At 36.1% G+C, this 17,085-nt stretch overlaps 1 protein-coding gene across 2 annotated transcripts; it reads left to right on the top strand.

Moving 5' to 3' along the window:
• The first annotated feature begins 7,321 nt into the window (after positions 1-7,321).
• LOC133317054 (probable ethanolamine kinase) lies at positions 7,322-16,864 on the top strand. Of its 2 annotated transcripts, XM_061518846.1 has the most exons (12): positions 7,328-7,405; positions 7,492-7,618; positions 7,937-8,028; positions 8,235-8,341; positions 9,216-9,321; positions 10,041-10,163; positions 10,677-10,768; positions 11,197-11,281; positions 12,251-12,356; positions 12,436-12,502; positions 16,357-16,449; positions 16,533-16,864. In XM_061518846.1, exons 2-12 carry the CDS (start codon positions 7,602-7,604, stop codon positions 16,659-16,661), a joined length of 1,017 nt encoding a protein of 338 aa, XP_061374830.1. In that variant the 5' UTR covers positions 7,328-7,405; positions 7,492-7,601; the 3' UTR covers positions 16,662-16,864. The 2 variants fall into 2 exon arrangements, with proteins under 2 accessions (XP_061374829.1, XP_061374830.1); XM_061518845.1 differs by having other exon boundaries at positions 7,322-7,618.
• The last annotated feature ends 221 nt before the right edge of the window (positions 16,865-17,085 follow it).

Genomic DNA, 17,085 nt, shown 5'->3' with positions numbered 1-17,085 from the left:
CACCAGAGTTGGCTGAGTTGAAGTAGCGTTCTGAGGGTCTTTCGGCGAAAGACTTCATCCGATCGAGCGTGTCTCCATGGGAAGCACCGGTCATGTTGTTATTGAGGGAATAGGCCTTACGCCATTACTTAAGCGTGATGGTGCTCTGTTTGAGGATGTGAAATTCTCTTCAGGGAAACTGAGTGTATAACACTTGGAATTTATGGCAAGGCCACGCGTGATCTGGTATATGCGAGGCAGTGCATGTACAATTCGTTTGTGAGTTGAGTGGTCTCCATGACTCTAGGATCTTATGTTGATTATTGATATGCGTCATAAGTAGTTGGCATGTTAACACCATGGATAATGTTAAGCATAAAATAAGTACGATTGTAATATATCAATGTTATTTCACCTTTGACTGACTCTCAATTTTGCAGATACCATAGAGATTGAGGTATACCGTTACTTAGAGTTTTGGGTTATTATGCTATTGAAATTGAAAATTTTGCAGGTGTACGTGAACTAAGGTACGTCACTATGTGAATTAGTATGTTAACTAACATGTATTGGTTGAAATGAACATGATCATAATTTCGTATTATGAAATGAATATGAATTTATTTTGAGGATATTGATTATAATTTGTAAGTCTTGTCGAGGTTAGAGTCATGGAATAGGACCAAACTCATCAAGTTTGGTGTGGATTTGAGTATGTGGGGTCAGGTCACCTCTATTGAGAAAGTGACTGATGATCCCAGATAATCGGATGACATTTTGATGTCATTGTTAAACTTTGAGTTTTTACAGTGACCTCTTTATTTGGGGTGCACTTCTCGAGGCGGAGATTGTGAGAGTCGAGAATGAGTTTTTGGAGAAGACCCAATAGGAGCAAGTGCTAAGAGAGTGTCGGGATCATGTGAACAATCAGGACAGTGTGTCTTGGAAGAAGGAAGAACTTTGTTGCTTGTGCTTAAAGTTGAAGATTGAACCCCAGAAGCCGTTTGGTAAGCTTCAACCTCTTGAGGTACTGTAGTGGAAGTGGGAAGGTATTTTCATGAACTTCGCGGTGGGTTTGCCTAAGACTCATGCTGGTATTGACTCTATTTGGGTCATTGTGGACAGATTGTCAAAGTCTGCCCACTTTCTTCCGGTACAGGTGAGTTTCTCTTCATAGCAGTTAGCCAAACTGGTTGTTCGCGAGATCATGAGTCTTCACGAGGTGCCCGAGTGTATCATCAATGATAGGGACCCGAAGTTCACCTCTCGGTTCGGGGAGGCGCTGCAGAGAGCTTTTGGAACTCGGTTGCTATTGAGTACTTCCTATCACCCTCAGAATGTTAGACAGACTGAGCTGATCATCCAGACCTTGGAGGTCATGTCGAGGGCTTTCACTTTGGAGCAAGGCCCAACATGGGATAGGTACCTAGCATCGGTTAAGTTTTTGTGCAACTGTGTTTTCCTTGCTAGCTTGGGCAGGGAACCCTACGAGGCGTTATTTAATAGGAGGTGTAGAACTCCTACCTGTTGGTCTGAGGTTGAAGATAAAGAGTTTGTTGTCTTGGACCTTGTCCAATTTACCACCAGCCGATTCAGATGATCAAAGGAAAGCTGAAGCAGGCGCAGAGTCGCCAGGAGAACTACATTGATGTTAAGCATCATCCACTGGAGTTCAGTAAGGGTGAGCACGTGTTTGTGAGACTTTCACTGTCACCGGTGTTGTTCGGGCACTCAGAGTGAGGAAACTGAGCCCGCGGTTCATTGGGCCATACCAGTTATGTGGTAGAGTAGGACCTGTTGCCTACCGGTTTGCCTTGTCTCCGAACTTGACCAATACCCACAACGTGTTTTACGTGTCTCAACTTCGCAAGTTCGTAGCGGATCCTTCGCACGTTGTACAACCAGATGTTGTGGAGGTTCAGGAGAACTTGAAAACTCTCGTCCGACCACTCAAGTTTCTCGATCGTGGCGAGAAGCAGCTGAGGAGCGAGATCATTTCGATGGTCAGAGTACGATGAACGGGAAGAATTCTTGAAGGGTAATTATGGGAGCGAGAGGACGAGCTTCTCCGGCAGTATCCCGCGCTTCAAGACATGTATGTTTTCTAATTTTGAGGGCAAAATCCTAAAAATGTGGGGTGAATGTAAGAACCCGCACCGTTAATTAAGGAAGTTAATTAATTAATTAAGAGAAATTAGAAAATAATTCCATAATTGACCCTAATAATTATTATGAGGCTTTAATAATTATAGTAAGTGAGTAATAATGTTGAAAGTCGCTTTTTTGACGAAAAGTGCAAATACCGGTTCTGCTACTCAGTATAAATGCGTACCGAAGAAGTATCCCGAAAAATTATAATAAGTGCATGAATATTCCTAGAATATTATATAGGACTAGTAAAACAAGTTTTAGGTCAAAATAATGAGAATTGATGCCAGAACTGATACTGGCTATGGAAAAGCGCGTACCGGGAAGGTGCTGCGAAAAATAAAATAAAATATGATAAATCCTAGAAAAATGAGTAGGTTCAGAATCCTAAGTTTGGGATTTAAATTCTAAGCGTAGCTATTAATGCTATTACTGTGTGATTAAACTTAAGTGGGCTATATATAGCCATTTGCACAATAACCTAGGTTAGATTTTGATGTGCCTACGTAGAGGTTTCTGATGCATTTGGCTGCCACCCTCTCCTTCACCCTCCCTTAGCCTTCTTCTCCATACAAAACCTTCAAGAGATTATCTTTACTCTTGGTTTCTTCATAAAGGCTTCATATTTGAGTGTGCTTAAGCCTTGAGAGGTTGAAAGGTGCTCCATTTCTGAGTGTAGCTTTTGAGTTTGCGAGGTTGTGGGGGCTGAGTTGGTGGTTCTCATGGAGGAAGCCACCTACTTGTCTTTGGAGGCTTCAAGGAGCCATTTTGATGGTGAAAGGTCCTAGCTTGTAGTGCATTTCGTATTTGGGAAGTGACAGAACTTTGGTGCTGTGTTGAGGAGCCTTATGGTGTCTCATTTTTGTATTTTTGGAGCTTAGAGGTATACCATGATCACCTCTTTGTCTTTTGATGATTTTAAGCTTGTTTAATCGGTTAAAAAGTAAAACTTCGATCAATTGAATAAAGGAATGTGTTTCTGAGTCCTAAGCATGTTGATAAACATCTGTTTAAGGAGTTCTTGGACTACAAATCGATTTTGGATCATTGGAGGTCAATTATACCTTTAAAACTCAGTTTTCTGCATTCTGTCGAAGAAGTATTCGAATACTTTTCGGGCAGTATTCAAATACTTTTTGGAAAAATGCAGTAATCGAATAATTCGCGAGACAACAACGACCTAGTTTAGTAAAATTGCGATATCTCGAGCTACAGAGCTCTAAATTGAGTGAGGTTTGGATCTATGTGAAGCTAACGCATAGGGATATAACCATGTAAATTTTCAGATCCATTGTATAAGTGTATTGCTCTCAGTTTATGTTTGAATTCCCGACCCTATTGCTGGAAATTCAGTTTGTTGTAGGAACTTTGCAAAAATCATAACCGGAGTTATACAACTCTGATTGAGAAATAAAATATGTCGTTGGAAAGCTTGAGATGTCTAGTTTAACATATTAAAATCTTAGAGTATTTGGTAAAGAGTTGCAACTGTATTTTTAAACTGGTAGTCGAATACTCCTTGCATGAGTATTGGAATACTTTTCTGGGAAGAAAAGTATTCGGATACCTTTGAAGAAGTATTCGAATACTAGAAAGTATTCGAATACAGTGAGGTTTGGGATTCGGATACTGTGGTATTCGGATACTGGGGGGAGAAGTATTCAGATACTTGGTAGTATTCGAATACTTAAATGAAAGTAATCGAATACTTTCTAGAGAGCTGGAGTATTCGAATACTACTCGTGGAGTATTCGAATACCTCCTGCAGAAACAACATGAAATGAGTTAAAATGAGTATGAAAACCTTAATCACTTAGTGTAATCTTAAGTAATGTTTATTGATGATTAAGTATTGTATTAACAGATTGTGATTGTGCTGTTTGTGGGCCTTGAGCTTGTGTGGACTCTTGGTTTGGATAGCTAGCTTGCAAGGTAAGCTTTCGTGTCCTCGGTTTAGCCATTGTTGGTTCCACCATACCCCATAGGGGAATGGTTTATATGCATGATGTTTTCATGCTTTGATGATTGGAATGCTTTTGAACTGTTATGTGTAAGGGCCTTATAATATGCATGTGTTGTTCCACTTTGACGGTAAGCCTGAGTATGTAGCGTCATACAAGATGGTGAGACTGGGGTGGATGCAAGTAGCGTCTTGCACTATTTGTAGGAGATAGACGTATATCCTGCATTTCTCTGGCCAGTAGATTATATTGACACACATGACATGGTTATTTGTGCATTACACTGACTTCGAAACTTATATAAATTGTGTAAACTGCTTTAGAACTTATATTGCACATATAAGTGAGCTTGGGGTGGAAGATCCTTGAGGACTCCTTGTCTTACTGAGATTTCTTTTTAGAGATCTCACCCCACGTTTGGAGCACCATTTCAAGTACAAGTAATGCGGGGGTTGAGACCTCAAGCGGCAAGAGGCCGGAGCTTAGTTGAATTATATGATGTTATGCTGATTATATTGGATGCTTAATTATATTTGCTGCTATTTTATTGATTAGCTATGATTATGTTGTTGCTGTTGAGACTTTGTTGGCTTTGTTGCCTTATTTAGTGAGCATGAGTATTGTCCATGCCGCATTGATTTGACTATGTCTAGATTTAGATTCGAGTTGTAATAATGTATCAGGATTATGTCCGGACTACGTGTTGTAGTTACGTGATTTTAGATACTCACTGTTATTAATATATTGAGGTATTTTAGTTAGATGTCTTCTGCAATTTACATACATGCGATATTTTGTAATTGGATTTTAATAATTCAACTTGGCTAAGTATAATGACGTCATAATTGAACAGAAAAAGTTATTCCGCATTTTTATATTAAGCGTGGCTTAATACGATGACATGTTAACAAACTGGGCTAACACGGGGTGTTACAATAGTGGTGGTGATTGTGACGACAGTGGCTGCGATGATGGCGGTGGCGGCGGTAGTGGTGGGGATGGTGGTGGTGGAGGTGACGGCAGTGGCTGCGACAATGATGGTGGGTATGGTGGTTGGTGGCGGCAACAATGGTAGCAGTGGCATGGTGGTGGTGGTGGCAGTGACTGCGACAGTGGCGGTGGTGGTAGGTGACAGTGGCAGCGGTGGTAGTGGTGGCGATGACGTGGTGATGGTAGTGGCGGGGGTGGTGTAATAGTGGCGAAGGTGGTGGTGGAGACGGTAATGGTTGTGACAATGATGGTGGTGGTTGGTGGTGACGGCGGCGATGACGGCGGTGGTGGTGACGGTAGTGGCTGCGGCAATGGTAGTGGTGGTTTGTGACAGTGGTGGTGATGATAGCGGTGGCGTCATGGTGGTGGTAGTGGTGGCGATGAGGGTGGTGGCAGTGGCGTGTGATGGTGATGGTGGCGGTGACGACAGTGGTTACGATGATGGTGGTGGTGGTTGATGGCGGTAGTGGTAATGATGGTGGTAACAGTGACGGTGATAGTGGTGGTAGTGGTGGCAGCAGTGATAGTTGTGGTGGTGGTGACGGTGGCATGGTGGTAGTGATGGATGAAGGTGGTGGTAATGGTGGCGGTGGCATCGTGGTGGTGACGACGGCAACGACGTTAGTGGCGACAGTCGTGTTGGATGATGGTGGTGGTGGTGGTGATGATGGTAGAGGTGGAGAGTGATTGAGAGAGATAAGTGTTTCTCATTTTGTGCTCGGGACCAAAAAAATAAAAAAAATTTGATTCTTTTTTCTGTTGTCCAACACAAAAATTAAACCGGTTCATCCCAGGAACAAAAGAATAAACCGGCTTTACCAAACGAGTTTCCTATCCATTTCTGTTCCCGAGAACAGAAATTAAAAAAGAATTAATTCCGGAAAGGTTGTCATGCACTACCTTATAATAATTGGTCATTAATAGTTATGAATTTTTATTATTACGTATTATTTATATCTTAATTTTTTAATCATTGTCTTTGTATAAAATAATTGATAAGATTTTACCCGGCGAAATGAATGTAAACAATACTGCATAAAGAATTCTAATATTTGGGAAAAAAATTAACATAGAAGCTAAATTATACTGCTTTGTGTTTTTTTTCAGCTAATTAATCAGAAGGCAAAATAATTACAATAAAAAAAAATCAATAGTGTTATTTAAAGTTAAGGAAAGATATGAGTATTTTATACATTATGGATATTATTGATTAAAAAAATAGGGACATTTTTAATTCTAAGAAAAATATTAAGGACATTATAAACTTGTTTTTTAATTTGTAGTCCTCCTCGATTTAAACTATTTTCAATTTCTTGTCCAGAAGTTTACGTTCTAAAAAATAAAATTATTTGAATGTGCTTTGCAAAATATTCTCGGATCTTTCTTTGCAATCTCTTTCTTCAAATTCCAACCACAAATTTCAATTCTGGAAAAGGAAATCCAAGTAATATTCAATCTCCCTATTAAATCTCTCTTCAACTCTCCTTCCACAGATTACCTAAAAAAATAAAAAACGGATAGGAAGGGAAGAGCAAGTAGTATAGCTGGGAATTTCTTTGGGCAAAATCTTGAATATTATGGTAATATCATTCTAGTTGAGAGATTAACTTTTTAATATTTTTTTTTTAATAAACGACAAGTATCTTTCATGGGAGGTAATTTATGTTCAAGACGAATCCATGATTAAAATTTTAAATCCTTTCTCAGAAGAGGATGATACATATATTCTCGCTCGGTCGCTTCGATCTACTCATCTCTCTCATGTTCAGTTGAAGTACCATGATTTGATTTAACTTTTTAATTTAAAATAAGGGATAAATAAGAATAATGTTGTAGGAAAAAAACTGGTGTCATGCAACCACTTGAGACAACACAAAATCCTTGATTGAAAAGAGTACATCTTTCACTTTCTTTATTATTATCTAGTTTGTCTTTTCTTTATAGGAAAAAAAAAATTATTCATGTAACATGACAAAACCAAAGCCCTTAAAACAAACTATTTTTTCATTAAGACCAAAGTACATCTAAATTTCCTGCAAAGCTTGTTTGCACTTCAAACACGGTACCACGTGTCCTTTGGTTAAAAAAAAAAAAAAAAATAGTCAAATCTAAATAACGCGGAGGAATGCAGACTGAATCTCACACCATAGATATAGATATAACAACGTGTGCGTGTGCGTGTGGTGTGATGCCCATATTGGTCTTTTTGTAGGACACAATAAAATAAACAATCTTCCAACACCAAAGGACATAGCTCCATTTGAAAGCAAAGGACAAGAGATACAATCGCCACCCTCGCTCGACCTCTCTGCAATCCCCGTTTATTTGTATTTTTGCTCCTTTGAAACCATCCTTGTTAAATTTATCCTTCTCCTTCCGTTTGGGTTCGTTTTAATTGCATAAATGGGTGCAGAGGTTAAGATCTGGAATGCCGTAGAAGTGGCACAGCAAGCTAGCAAAGATTATGCCTCGCAGATTCTTCCGTCCCATCTTACAATTGATCCCTCCCTCTCTCTTCCCCAAATGAAACCTCTTGTCCTGTTCGTAACTCTAATCCTTTCATTGTAATTTTTATTTTCTTTTTTCTTGAACGGGTTTCGCCTGGATGCTAGGAAATTGAGGGAAAATGGGAGGGGATATTGGCAGACTCAAATTCGGATTTGGCGGTTCCATTTTTTTGGAACCATTCAATTCCTTTGGATTTGGAGTTGTGTGGGTTGTGTAAACTGTCCTATGATGTTGAATACTTGATTGTTGGGTTTATTTTGCAATTAAAAGTTACTCCCCCATGCATCCCCGAGTCAACATCTCTTTTTGGTCGTTTTCATGTTATTATTTTCTCTTGTGATTGTATGCAGTAAGTTGTGCAAGGATATGTTCAAGGCCTGGTCAAATTTGGATGATTCTTGCTTTGATGTTGAGAAAATTTCTGGAGGCATCACAAATTTGTGTGAGTTATTTCTTTTTGCTCTCATCTTATCCCTAAAAAATAAATTTAAATTTATTCTTACTCTTAAGATTAATTTCCATGAGCTGAATGGCTATAGAAAAATAATCAGCTTGACTTTCATATGGTTGCTTAATTACTTTTTATTCATCATTACCCCTTTGGTGTTGATATAGAACCTAACTGATAAATTTGTCATTATCTGTCAGTACTGAAGGTTTCTGTTAAACAAGAAAATTGTATTGATGATATTGTAACCATCAGATTGTATGGTCCGAACACTGAGTACATTATTGATCGTCAACGGGAATTGCAGGTTAGACTCTGTACTGGATGATTGCATACAAAACTACCCAAGTCACTGAACGTTTCTTCATACTTTCTTTGAGTCAAATCTTACTCTGTTTTGTTTTTGTTACTTTCTCAAAATGGTTTTCTCTAGCTGATGAATAATTAAAAGTTGCATGATAATATTGTTCTGGATGGTAATTTTATTATTGGGGTTTTTCATGTATTGATCGTTGCAAGTTGAATTTGAAAATTTCATTTTGAGTTGTACTATGCTTCAATCAAGACAAACTAAATTTGGCAATACAATGATTCATTCCTTTATTTTATTTATTCCCCCCTCATCTTTTTGAAGCAGCGTTAGAAGAAAATAATACAAAAATATTTAGTTTTTAGGTGATTAGTATGCTGCATATAAAGATTCCAGTTATTTTTAGTTTTTGGGAATTAGAATTTAAGAATAGCTTTTAATGTATAATATATCAATTTCTTTAAAATGTTTTTCTAGATATCATTGTTCTGCCGAGAGTGCTTGCGATAAGGTCAAATTAAAAAAATAATAATAATAAAGATTAGGAAGGGATAGGCAAACCTCGTCTTCCAATAACATTAAACTCCACATAAGCAAACATAATTCCCTTATAGATAGATGTAGTGGTTCAAAACTCTTTCTTTATTTGTAACAAAAAAAGAGGAGAAAAGAAAAACCATGTTTGCATTTGTACATTTACTTTACATTTATATTTCTGAACACGTGCACTCGGTTGTGATCAGGGAAAAATATGAACTGTAATGGCGCATTTTAGTTTATTTTCGTGACTATGCCTGCTAAATACTCGGTTGTACTCAGTAGTTTTCTTAAAATTCTACCTTGTAATTGCTTCTGAAATTTGGTGTTTTAGGCCACCAAATACATCACAGCTGCAGGATTTGGTGCTAAGTGGCTTGGAATATTTGGAAATGGCATGGTGCAATCTTTTATAAATGCGCATACTCTAACTCCATCAGGTACAAATGGGAAAATTTCATGTTTAGAGAATTAGTAACAATGTCAGGTTTATAAAGGCCAATAGATTTTGTTAAATTGCCTGCTTTTGGGTGTTCTTAATAATATTTGTCAGAAACTTGAGCATCTGTAAACAACACATGGATAATAATAAGAACCTTAGGAAGCACCACCCCAAAAGCTAGCTCAAAGGGTGGGAGTGCTTAAGGCCTTATAAAACCCATATTAGTTGCCCATACAACCAATGTGGGACAAGTCCCATACCTTGCAAATGGGATCGTAACATTCCACCATGCTCTGCAGCCCTGGTGCCCACGCGGACTGGCTTCGCGCTAGTCTTTTACTAGCCCTGGGGGAACACTGCAATGCCGGCGTCACCACCCGCGCTGCTCGATTGCAACCGGGAGGCATAGTGGAAGACTCTTATACCATTTGATAAGAACCTTGGGATGCACCACTCCAAAAGCTAGCTTAAAGAATGGGAGTGCCTAAGGTCTTATAAACTCCACATTAGTTACCCATACAACTAATGTGGGACTCCAAGTCCCATACCTTGCAAATGGGATCGTAACGCATACATACATCGATCTATACACGTGTGCATATATGTCGCAAGCCATTGTGTTAGAATATGATTTTGGCTCTCAGTTAATTGTTTATGCTTTTGGTGTATAGCTGCAACCTGTTTAGTTGCATCACGAATGCATTTTTTCCATGGCAGATATGCGGGAGCCAAAGCTGGCTGCTAAAATAGCCAAGCAACTAAAAAGATTTCATCATGTGGAAATTCCAGGTTCTAAGGAACCTCAATTATGGAACGATATTTGGAAGTTCTTTGAGAAAGGTCCTTTATATTTTATTCTCTGTAATAATGTGGTCTTTGTTCACTTCTCTTTCCTTTTCTTCAGTTACTTCTGTAGTTTTGTTTGAACTGAATTTGATTTGTGCTGATTTTGAGTTATAGGATTTTGATCATGCCTTTTGTTCTTGGCCAAAGTTTGGAGCTCCCCTTTAGCCGTCTTAGTTTTAGCACTCTTTGATTTTAAGTTTGAGAGAAATAGCTTACGACACTAGAATTATCTGTATTGCCTTGTGAAGGATCTCTAGGGGTTGTGGCCTCATAGATTTACTTATGCATATGTTTGGTGTCCACACTTTTTTATATTAAAGGTCCTTATATTTCTTATTCTGTTTCCTTAATTTTATGTGAAAAGTGCTCCTTCAACATATTAAAACTATGAATCAATAGCTAGAGTAACCTCATACGCAATCTGCTTTTTTCTAGAGCTAGTGTATATGCTTGAAAGATTGGTATTAATAATATTTGAGTTGCCACTTTTATTTTTTTCTTTCACAGCATCTGATCTTGAATTTGATGATAGTAAAAAGCAGAAGACTTATAAAACAATTTCATTCAGGGAAGTTCATGATGAAATTGCTGAGCTCAAGGTGCTAGCTCTTTCCATACATTTCTTGGCTGTTATCTTAGTATTTATCTTTCATTATAATGTTGGAGTCAAAATGAACATAGATTACCACCATCTTTGGCAATCCAATGCTATTACTAGATTTGAAAGATTTGAGTTTATATTTTAAGCAGTGACTCTTGCCATCTTTTGTGCCATTAATATCCAGTCACGTTTTGCTAAATATTCTAACTATATTAGGACAGGGGCTAAGACAAAATGTGCCTTAGTTTGCCGGCTTAGGGATATAACATATCATTGTTTTCCATCTCTCTTTTTGTGTTCATGAAGGTAGCTTATGAATAACTTTTAGAAAAAATTTAAAAAAGCTGAATTAGCGAGTGTATGACACATTTTATGTTTGTCAGCAATTTCTTCTTTTGACAGATTATTATTTTAATTTTACAACAGGGATTGTGTGATCATCTCAAATCTCCTGTAATTTTAGCTCACAATGACTTGCTTTCTGGAAATATAATGATTAATCATGAAGAAGGTATCTACATACCTTGATTATAAGCATATTTGTGCTTCTACCTTTGACTGTAGATTTTATGTTATTTTATTTTTTATAGAAGTGACTGCAGATGTTAAAGCATATTTTGTTTGCTTCTTTTTATTTATAACTTTGAGAGATACTTACCACCATTTTTTCTTACCACTTCTTACCACCAAATCTTAACCGTTGATTTCCACCAATCTAACGGTTATAATTTATCGGGACTTAATAATTAATTAATAAGTGTGACCCAATAAATTATAACCGTTAGATTGACAGAAATTAACGGTTAAGATTTGGTGGTAAGTAAGAATGGTGGTAAGTATAACCTATCCTATAACTTTTTCTTATGCTTTCCACTCTTGAGAGTTGAGAGTTCATTAGTTTCACTACATCTTCATCTTTACCAAAAAACGATATATATGTAAATTGTTCTTTTACTTCTATCTTTCTTCTTCCTAAAATATGTGCATTTAATTGAAAAGACATGACTCATTAGCCAACTGATACTGCAGTTTACATATTACTGATTAGGGAGCAAGTTTAAATGTAATTGGGCTGCATTGTTTGTCAATGAGAAGTTTTTATATCCATGTTTTTCTTCAACGGTTGCTAAATGGTTGAGTGCAAAATTACTTTACAGTTAGGATCATGAGCTTGGCTTTTAAGACCCTTTTTCATTGTAAAGGAGTTAAATTAAAGCAGAAGAAATGGATCATACAAGGTTAATCACGAACTAAAACTTACTGAGTTTGTTTTATAACAGGAATTAATGTTGTGAATATATTCTATCAGTTTATATCAAGGTAGTAAGGAGACAGACATGCCTCTGGAATTGGCATTTGGCATCAGAAGTAGTGTAACATTCACATGTGAAGAGAGAATTCTTAGATAACCAGCTTATTCACTAATTCATATGAGCTTTTTATCTTTAAATCTCTTTAATTTGTTCTGACAAATCTCCAGATAAACTTTACTTCATTGATTATGAATATGCATCGTACAACTACAGAGGCTACGATATAGGAAACCACTTTGCAGAATATGCTGGCTTTGAATGTGACTACGACTTGTAAGTTCTTTATTCTTGCTTCTCTCCCTTTACTTAGTCATGATTTGTCTATTGGTTCTTGAACATTTTTTTAACGCAGGTACCCAAATATGAATGAACAATATCATTTCTTCAGGCATTACATACAACCTGACAGACCACACGAGGTACTAATTGCAGTGAAGGGATTAATATTTTATTTCATTGTCTCCAGATTATCAATAATCTCTAAAATGAGATGCACAGTCTTCATTTATGGCCATGATCATCTTATTCACTGTCAGACATGTGAGTGACATATTTAGTTGATTCTGTTCAGAATTAAAAAATAACTCAGTGTTGTTTAGAATATGGATGGATAACCTGATTAAATTTCTGACTCCATGTCGTAATAGGACTTAATTGGATTTTTCTGCAATGATCTTTTTGTTGCCTGATTGTTTTAGAAATAAATGCTCTTTGCACTTTTATTTTTATTTTACTTAAGGAGAGGAGGGGGGGGGGGGGGGGGGGGATAAAATTGGTCATTTCTTCCTCTTCCTCTTCTTGCTGCAAAATTCACTTACCCATTCGTGATTAGTCTCTTTAATGCATTTTGAATGGAAATTGTCAAATTAATACTCAGTACTGTTGCCGATCAAATTGATTTGGCTAGTGGTGGTGATTGCATGTTACTCCACCTGCTTATATTCTGAGGCTTCCCACTATTGTTTGGTTCCTTCTGGGCTCGATCCCTTTGTTGCATCAAGAATATTAGGTTGGCTTTATGGTTTAATGTTGCATTGATGTATGCTGTTGTGAATTTAGCAAGTGTACTAGTCACACAAGTAATAAAATGATGAGTAAAGATCGTTCCCACGAGGATTTGTGTTCAAACACCAACTAATCATATATATTTAAGTTGAATCAAACAAAAGTTCTTTAAAATCATGAGTGTTTTGTCACCAAGAAATTGAATTGTAATTAAAATTGGTAAGATAACTAAAATATGAATTGAAATTATATAAAACAAGTAGTTAGAAAACAATTTCCCACAACAACAAACAAATATATATGATGAATTATCTTCCATGTGATGTTAATCAACCTTTTACTTATCATCAAGATGTAATCCCTTACTACCCTGATTGATACATTAATCAGAAACCCCAATCCTTTGGTGATTCCTTTCTTAATATATGCATTAAACACTAAGGTCTTAAGATCACATTAGAATCCTTGCATCAATCCCTTGAGTACTAGAATCCTGATGATGAAATTGCTAGACACAGGAGTAGTGTAAACATTCCTGTTCTACACTACTCCCTTGGTAGAAAGAATTCATGCAAACAACTTCACATCATCACATAAAAGAAATTCATCATATGAATCAAACATACATAAATTTATCATTGAGTTCCATTGAATCAGACTACAAGGGACTCTACTCAGACATGACTAAACATAAAACAATAGAAGATGAAAGATCAAACTCAGTATCCATGATGATTGAGTCTTCAATCTTCAAGTAGAATTACATAAAAATGTACTAGATACTATAATACTAGAACTAATCCTAAAGAATTTGGAAGTCAGAGAAATGTGTCTAGAACTGAAGAGAATTGCCTCTGAAAAATATGAAAAGCCCCTCTTATAAATTACAAGTTGCAACTGAAAAACAGCCAGAAACTAACACGGGCGCTAAAACGCTCTCTGTTGGACGTTTTAGCGCCCAACTTCAACGGGCACTCAACTGCTTCCAACTGACTTCAACGCTAAAACATCTGGTTTGGGCGTTTTAGCGTTCAAGACCAGAAACTTTTCCAACAGCATGGCGTTAAAACATTCTCCATGGACGTTTTAGCGCTGAAGACCAGCAAATTTTTGGCTTTGACGTGCAGCAGCGCGCTAAAACGTTCTCCTTGGACGTTTTAGCGCTTCAGACCAGCAACTTTTGGTTTCCTTCTGTAGCAGGGCGCTAAAACGTTCGCCTTGGACATTTTAGCGCTCAACACTTAGAACTTTCTCCTTCTTCAGAATCTTCTTTCTTCTCTCAGTTGCCTTTTGAGCTTGATTTTCCTACAAAAACAATGTAAATTTTCAACAAAGCTTCTTGAACTTGTATTTGCAGACTTTCTAGGACATTAACCTTTTTTCCATCATTTAATCACACAAATTAATACTAATTCATGCTGAAAAACCTGATGAACTAAGGGTTTATCATATGCTGTTGCTGGTTTGCCAAGGCTGATGTTTGTTGTTACATAAAGGCCCAAATATCTTCCTGACATCCAAACTTGACTTGGAGTTGATTTAGCCTTATCTTACGGTGCCTTATCGCATATTGCTTGCTAATAATACAATTATTTAGTGCCTGCTTGGATCCTTTTTTTTTTTTCAGCTTATCTTCTCCTTATAAGCAGAAGCAACAGGTTTTTACAAAAGCTGTTATAATAGAGTTTTTTTTTTTATAATGAAGAAAAAAGTCAAAAGCTTCTAGGATGAGTTTTATTTTTTTAAGCTCTTAGGGCATGTTTGGTACATAGTATAGGATAAGGCCTGATAGTATAAGACATGATTGTATATAGACCTGATTAAATTTTAATATTATCCAGCGTTTGACATGATATTGTATAAGATAATATATTGTATAAGATAATATTATCCAATATTTGGTAATATACTGTAGAATACTATATAGGTTAAAAATAAATATTTTTGTCAAAAATACTTTTTAATAATGAATTTACATAATTCTTCCAAATATATCAGATGATATTATTTTTTATAGAAATATGTTGATCAATGTGTCCAAAAACTATATTAATTTTTATAAAAATAAAAATCTCCAATATTTAAAAAAATTATATATTGAAAAATTATTTTTTATTTTAATATACTAATATTAAAATAATATATTGATTCTTGAGAATTGCATTGGTTAATACATTAATCCCTTATCAGGCTTAATCTTACCCTACTAGGCCTGATTAAGTTATGTATAAAGGGATCCTGCTATATAAGCTTATATTATACGATGGTCACACCAAACAACAAAAATGTTGTAACGTATAGTATAAGATTATACTATCAGGTCTTATACATCACACCAAATAGGTCCTTATCAACTTTTCTTGAAATGATGTTTGATCTTTTAAGTTAAAATTTTTATGTAATAACCAAACCGCTTTTAATTTTTTTAAGCTTTTCTTTTCAATTGTAGCTTTAAAGTAACTTTTAGCTTAAAAAAAAGATGATCCAAAGAGGCTCTTAGAATACTCATGCACATAAGGATATGTTAATTATTAGTGTGTATAACTGATTGGATAATTAGTTAGTTTTCAGTTTTCCTTTCAATCTATTTCAATATTAGTAGATTAGTAGAAATCAAAACTATTTAAGATTGGTTAGAATATAAAACTAATTTTTCATGTTTAAATCTATTTTTTATCCAATTTTCAATTCCTAATTCAATTATTCTTATCTTATATTTTTAGTTATTATATGTTGATATTTTCGTAATATCGAATATATTCGAGATTGACTAGAAAACAAAATCAACTCTATTATATTTAAATCTCCTGACACCTTTAATATTTTTATATCTTTTAAATCAATTCAAACAACGTTACCTTTTATCAAAATTAGGGGAAAACATAGCAAAATAACTCTTGTAATAACATGATGGGTGGTGTCAAGTATGGCTACTCGAGCACTATTGGGAAATACTAATAGGTTGTTTTGAAAAGCGAATGGAGGCAATCATTCCCTAGCCCCCTCTTGCTCCACCACTGATCATAGGGGATATCTCTATACTTTGGGATATATGCCACATGTGGCAGGGGCTTGGGGGGTTCCTCAAAGCTGGGAGCTCTCTTTTCTTCTATTGCATTGTATTTTCTTTGGTTAATCAATAAAAAAAGTTTCTCTTCCCAAAATCTCTCGATCAATAACTCGGTAGTTATTGGTTTGTTTCTTCCCCATTCTATTTGGCTATCTCCTGTGCTTCTTTCAGATCACTATTTACTTATCTGTAATACAGGTGTCTGAGAAAGACCTTGAAACTTTGTATGTTGAGGCAAATACATATGCACTGGCCTCGCACCTTTTCTGGGCTTTGTGGGGGCTAATTCAGGTAATATATTTCCTCTTTTATGCTTGTTTCTTAACCAATGATATCCATGACTGTTGATAAATATTTCTTTTCGGAATAAACAGGCAAAGATGTCCCCAATCGATTTTGATTATCTTGGTTACTTTTTCCTTCGATACGACGAGTACAAAAGGCAGAAAGAAAAGTATTTATTGTTGGCACGATCCTACCTTTCAGGATGCAAGAATGAGTAGATAGATTATGCTTTACTCAATCACGCATGGGTTTTTGTATGTTAAGTTTTTAGCATGAGGCCCGATTCATGTAGTTAAATGTTTGTGTAAAATATCTTTTTTAGATGCACATCAAATAATGGCAAATTCAAACGTTTAGTTTGAGGAACTTCTATCTTAATGTTGTAATCCTGATACTTTGGCTATTTAATTGATCTGTCATTCTTTCACCTTGTATTGAGAAGTTACAAACAGAGCTTGCAAAATAGGCGAATCCACCCAGATTCGTTTTCTATCCATAAAAAACGGGTTAAGTGGGTTGACTTATCTTTTAGAAGTGAGTTTTTTGGTTTTGGGATAAATCACGTATATCTTTCACATGAGGCAATCTTGTTTGGGGTGAGTTCATAATTAAGACTTTAAATTCCTCTTTTAAAAGTGAGTT

This window comes from Gastrolobium bilobum, unplaced genomic scaffold (assembly GCF_033153095.1).
Source record: "Gastrolobium bilobum isolate Gb01-03AN ecotype WA unplaced genomic scaffold, APGP_CSIRO_Gbil_v1 utg36731, whole genome shotgun sequence".
Taxonomy (NCBI): domain Eukaryota; kingdom Viridiplantae; phylum Streptophyta; class Magnoliopsida; order Fabales; family Fabaceae; genus Gastrolobium; species Gastrolobium bilobum.
The sequence above is the reverse complement of the archived record's forward strand: the minus strand, read 5'-3'. Positions and strand labels throughout refer to the sequence as shown.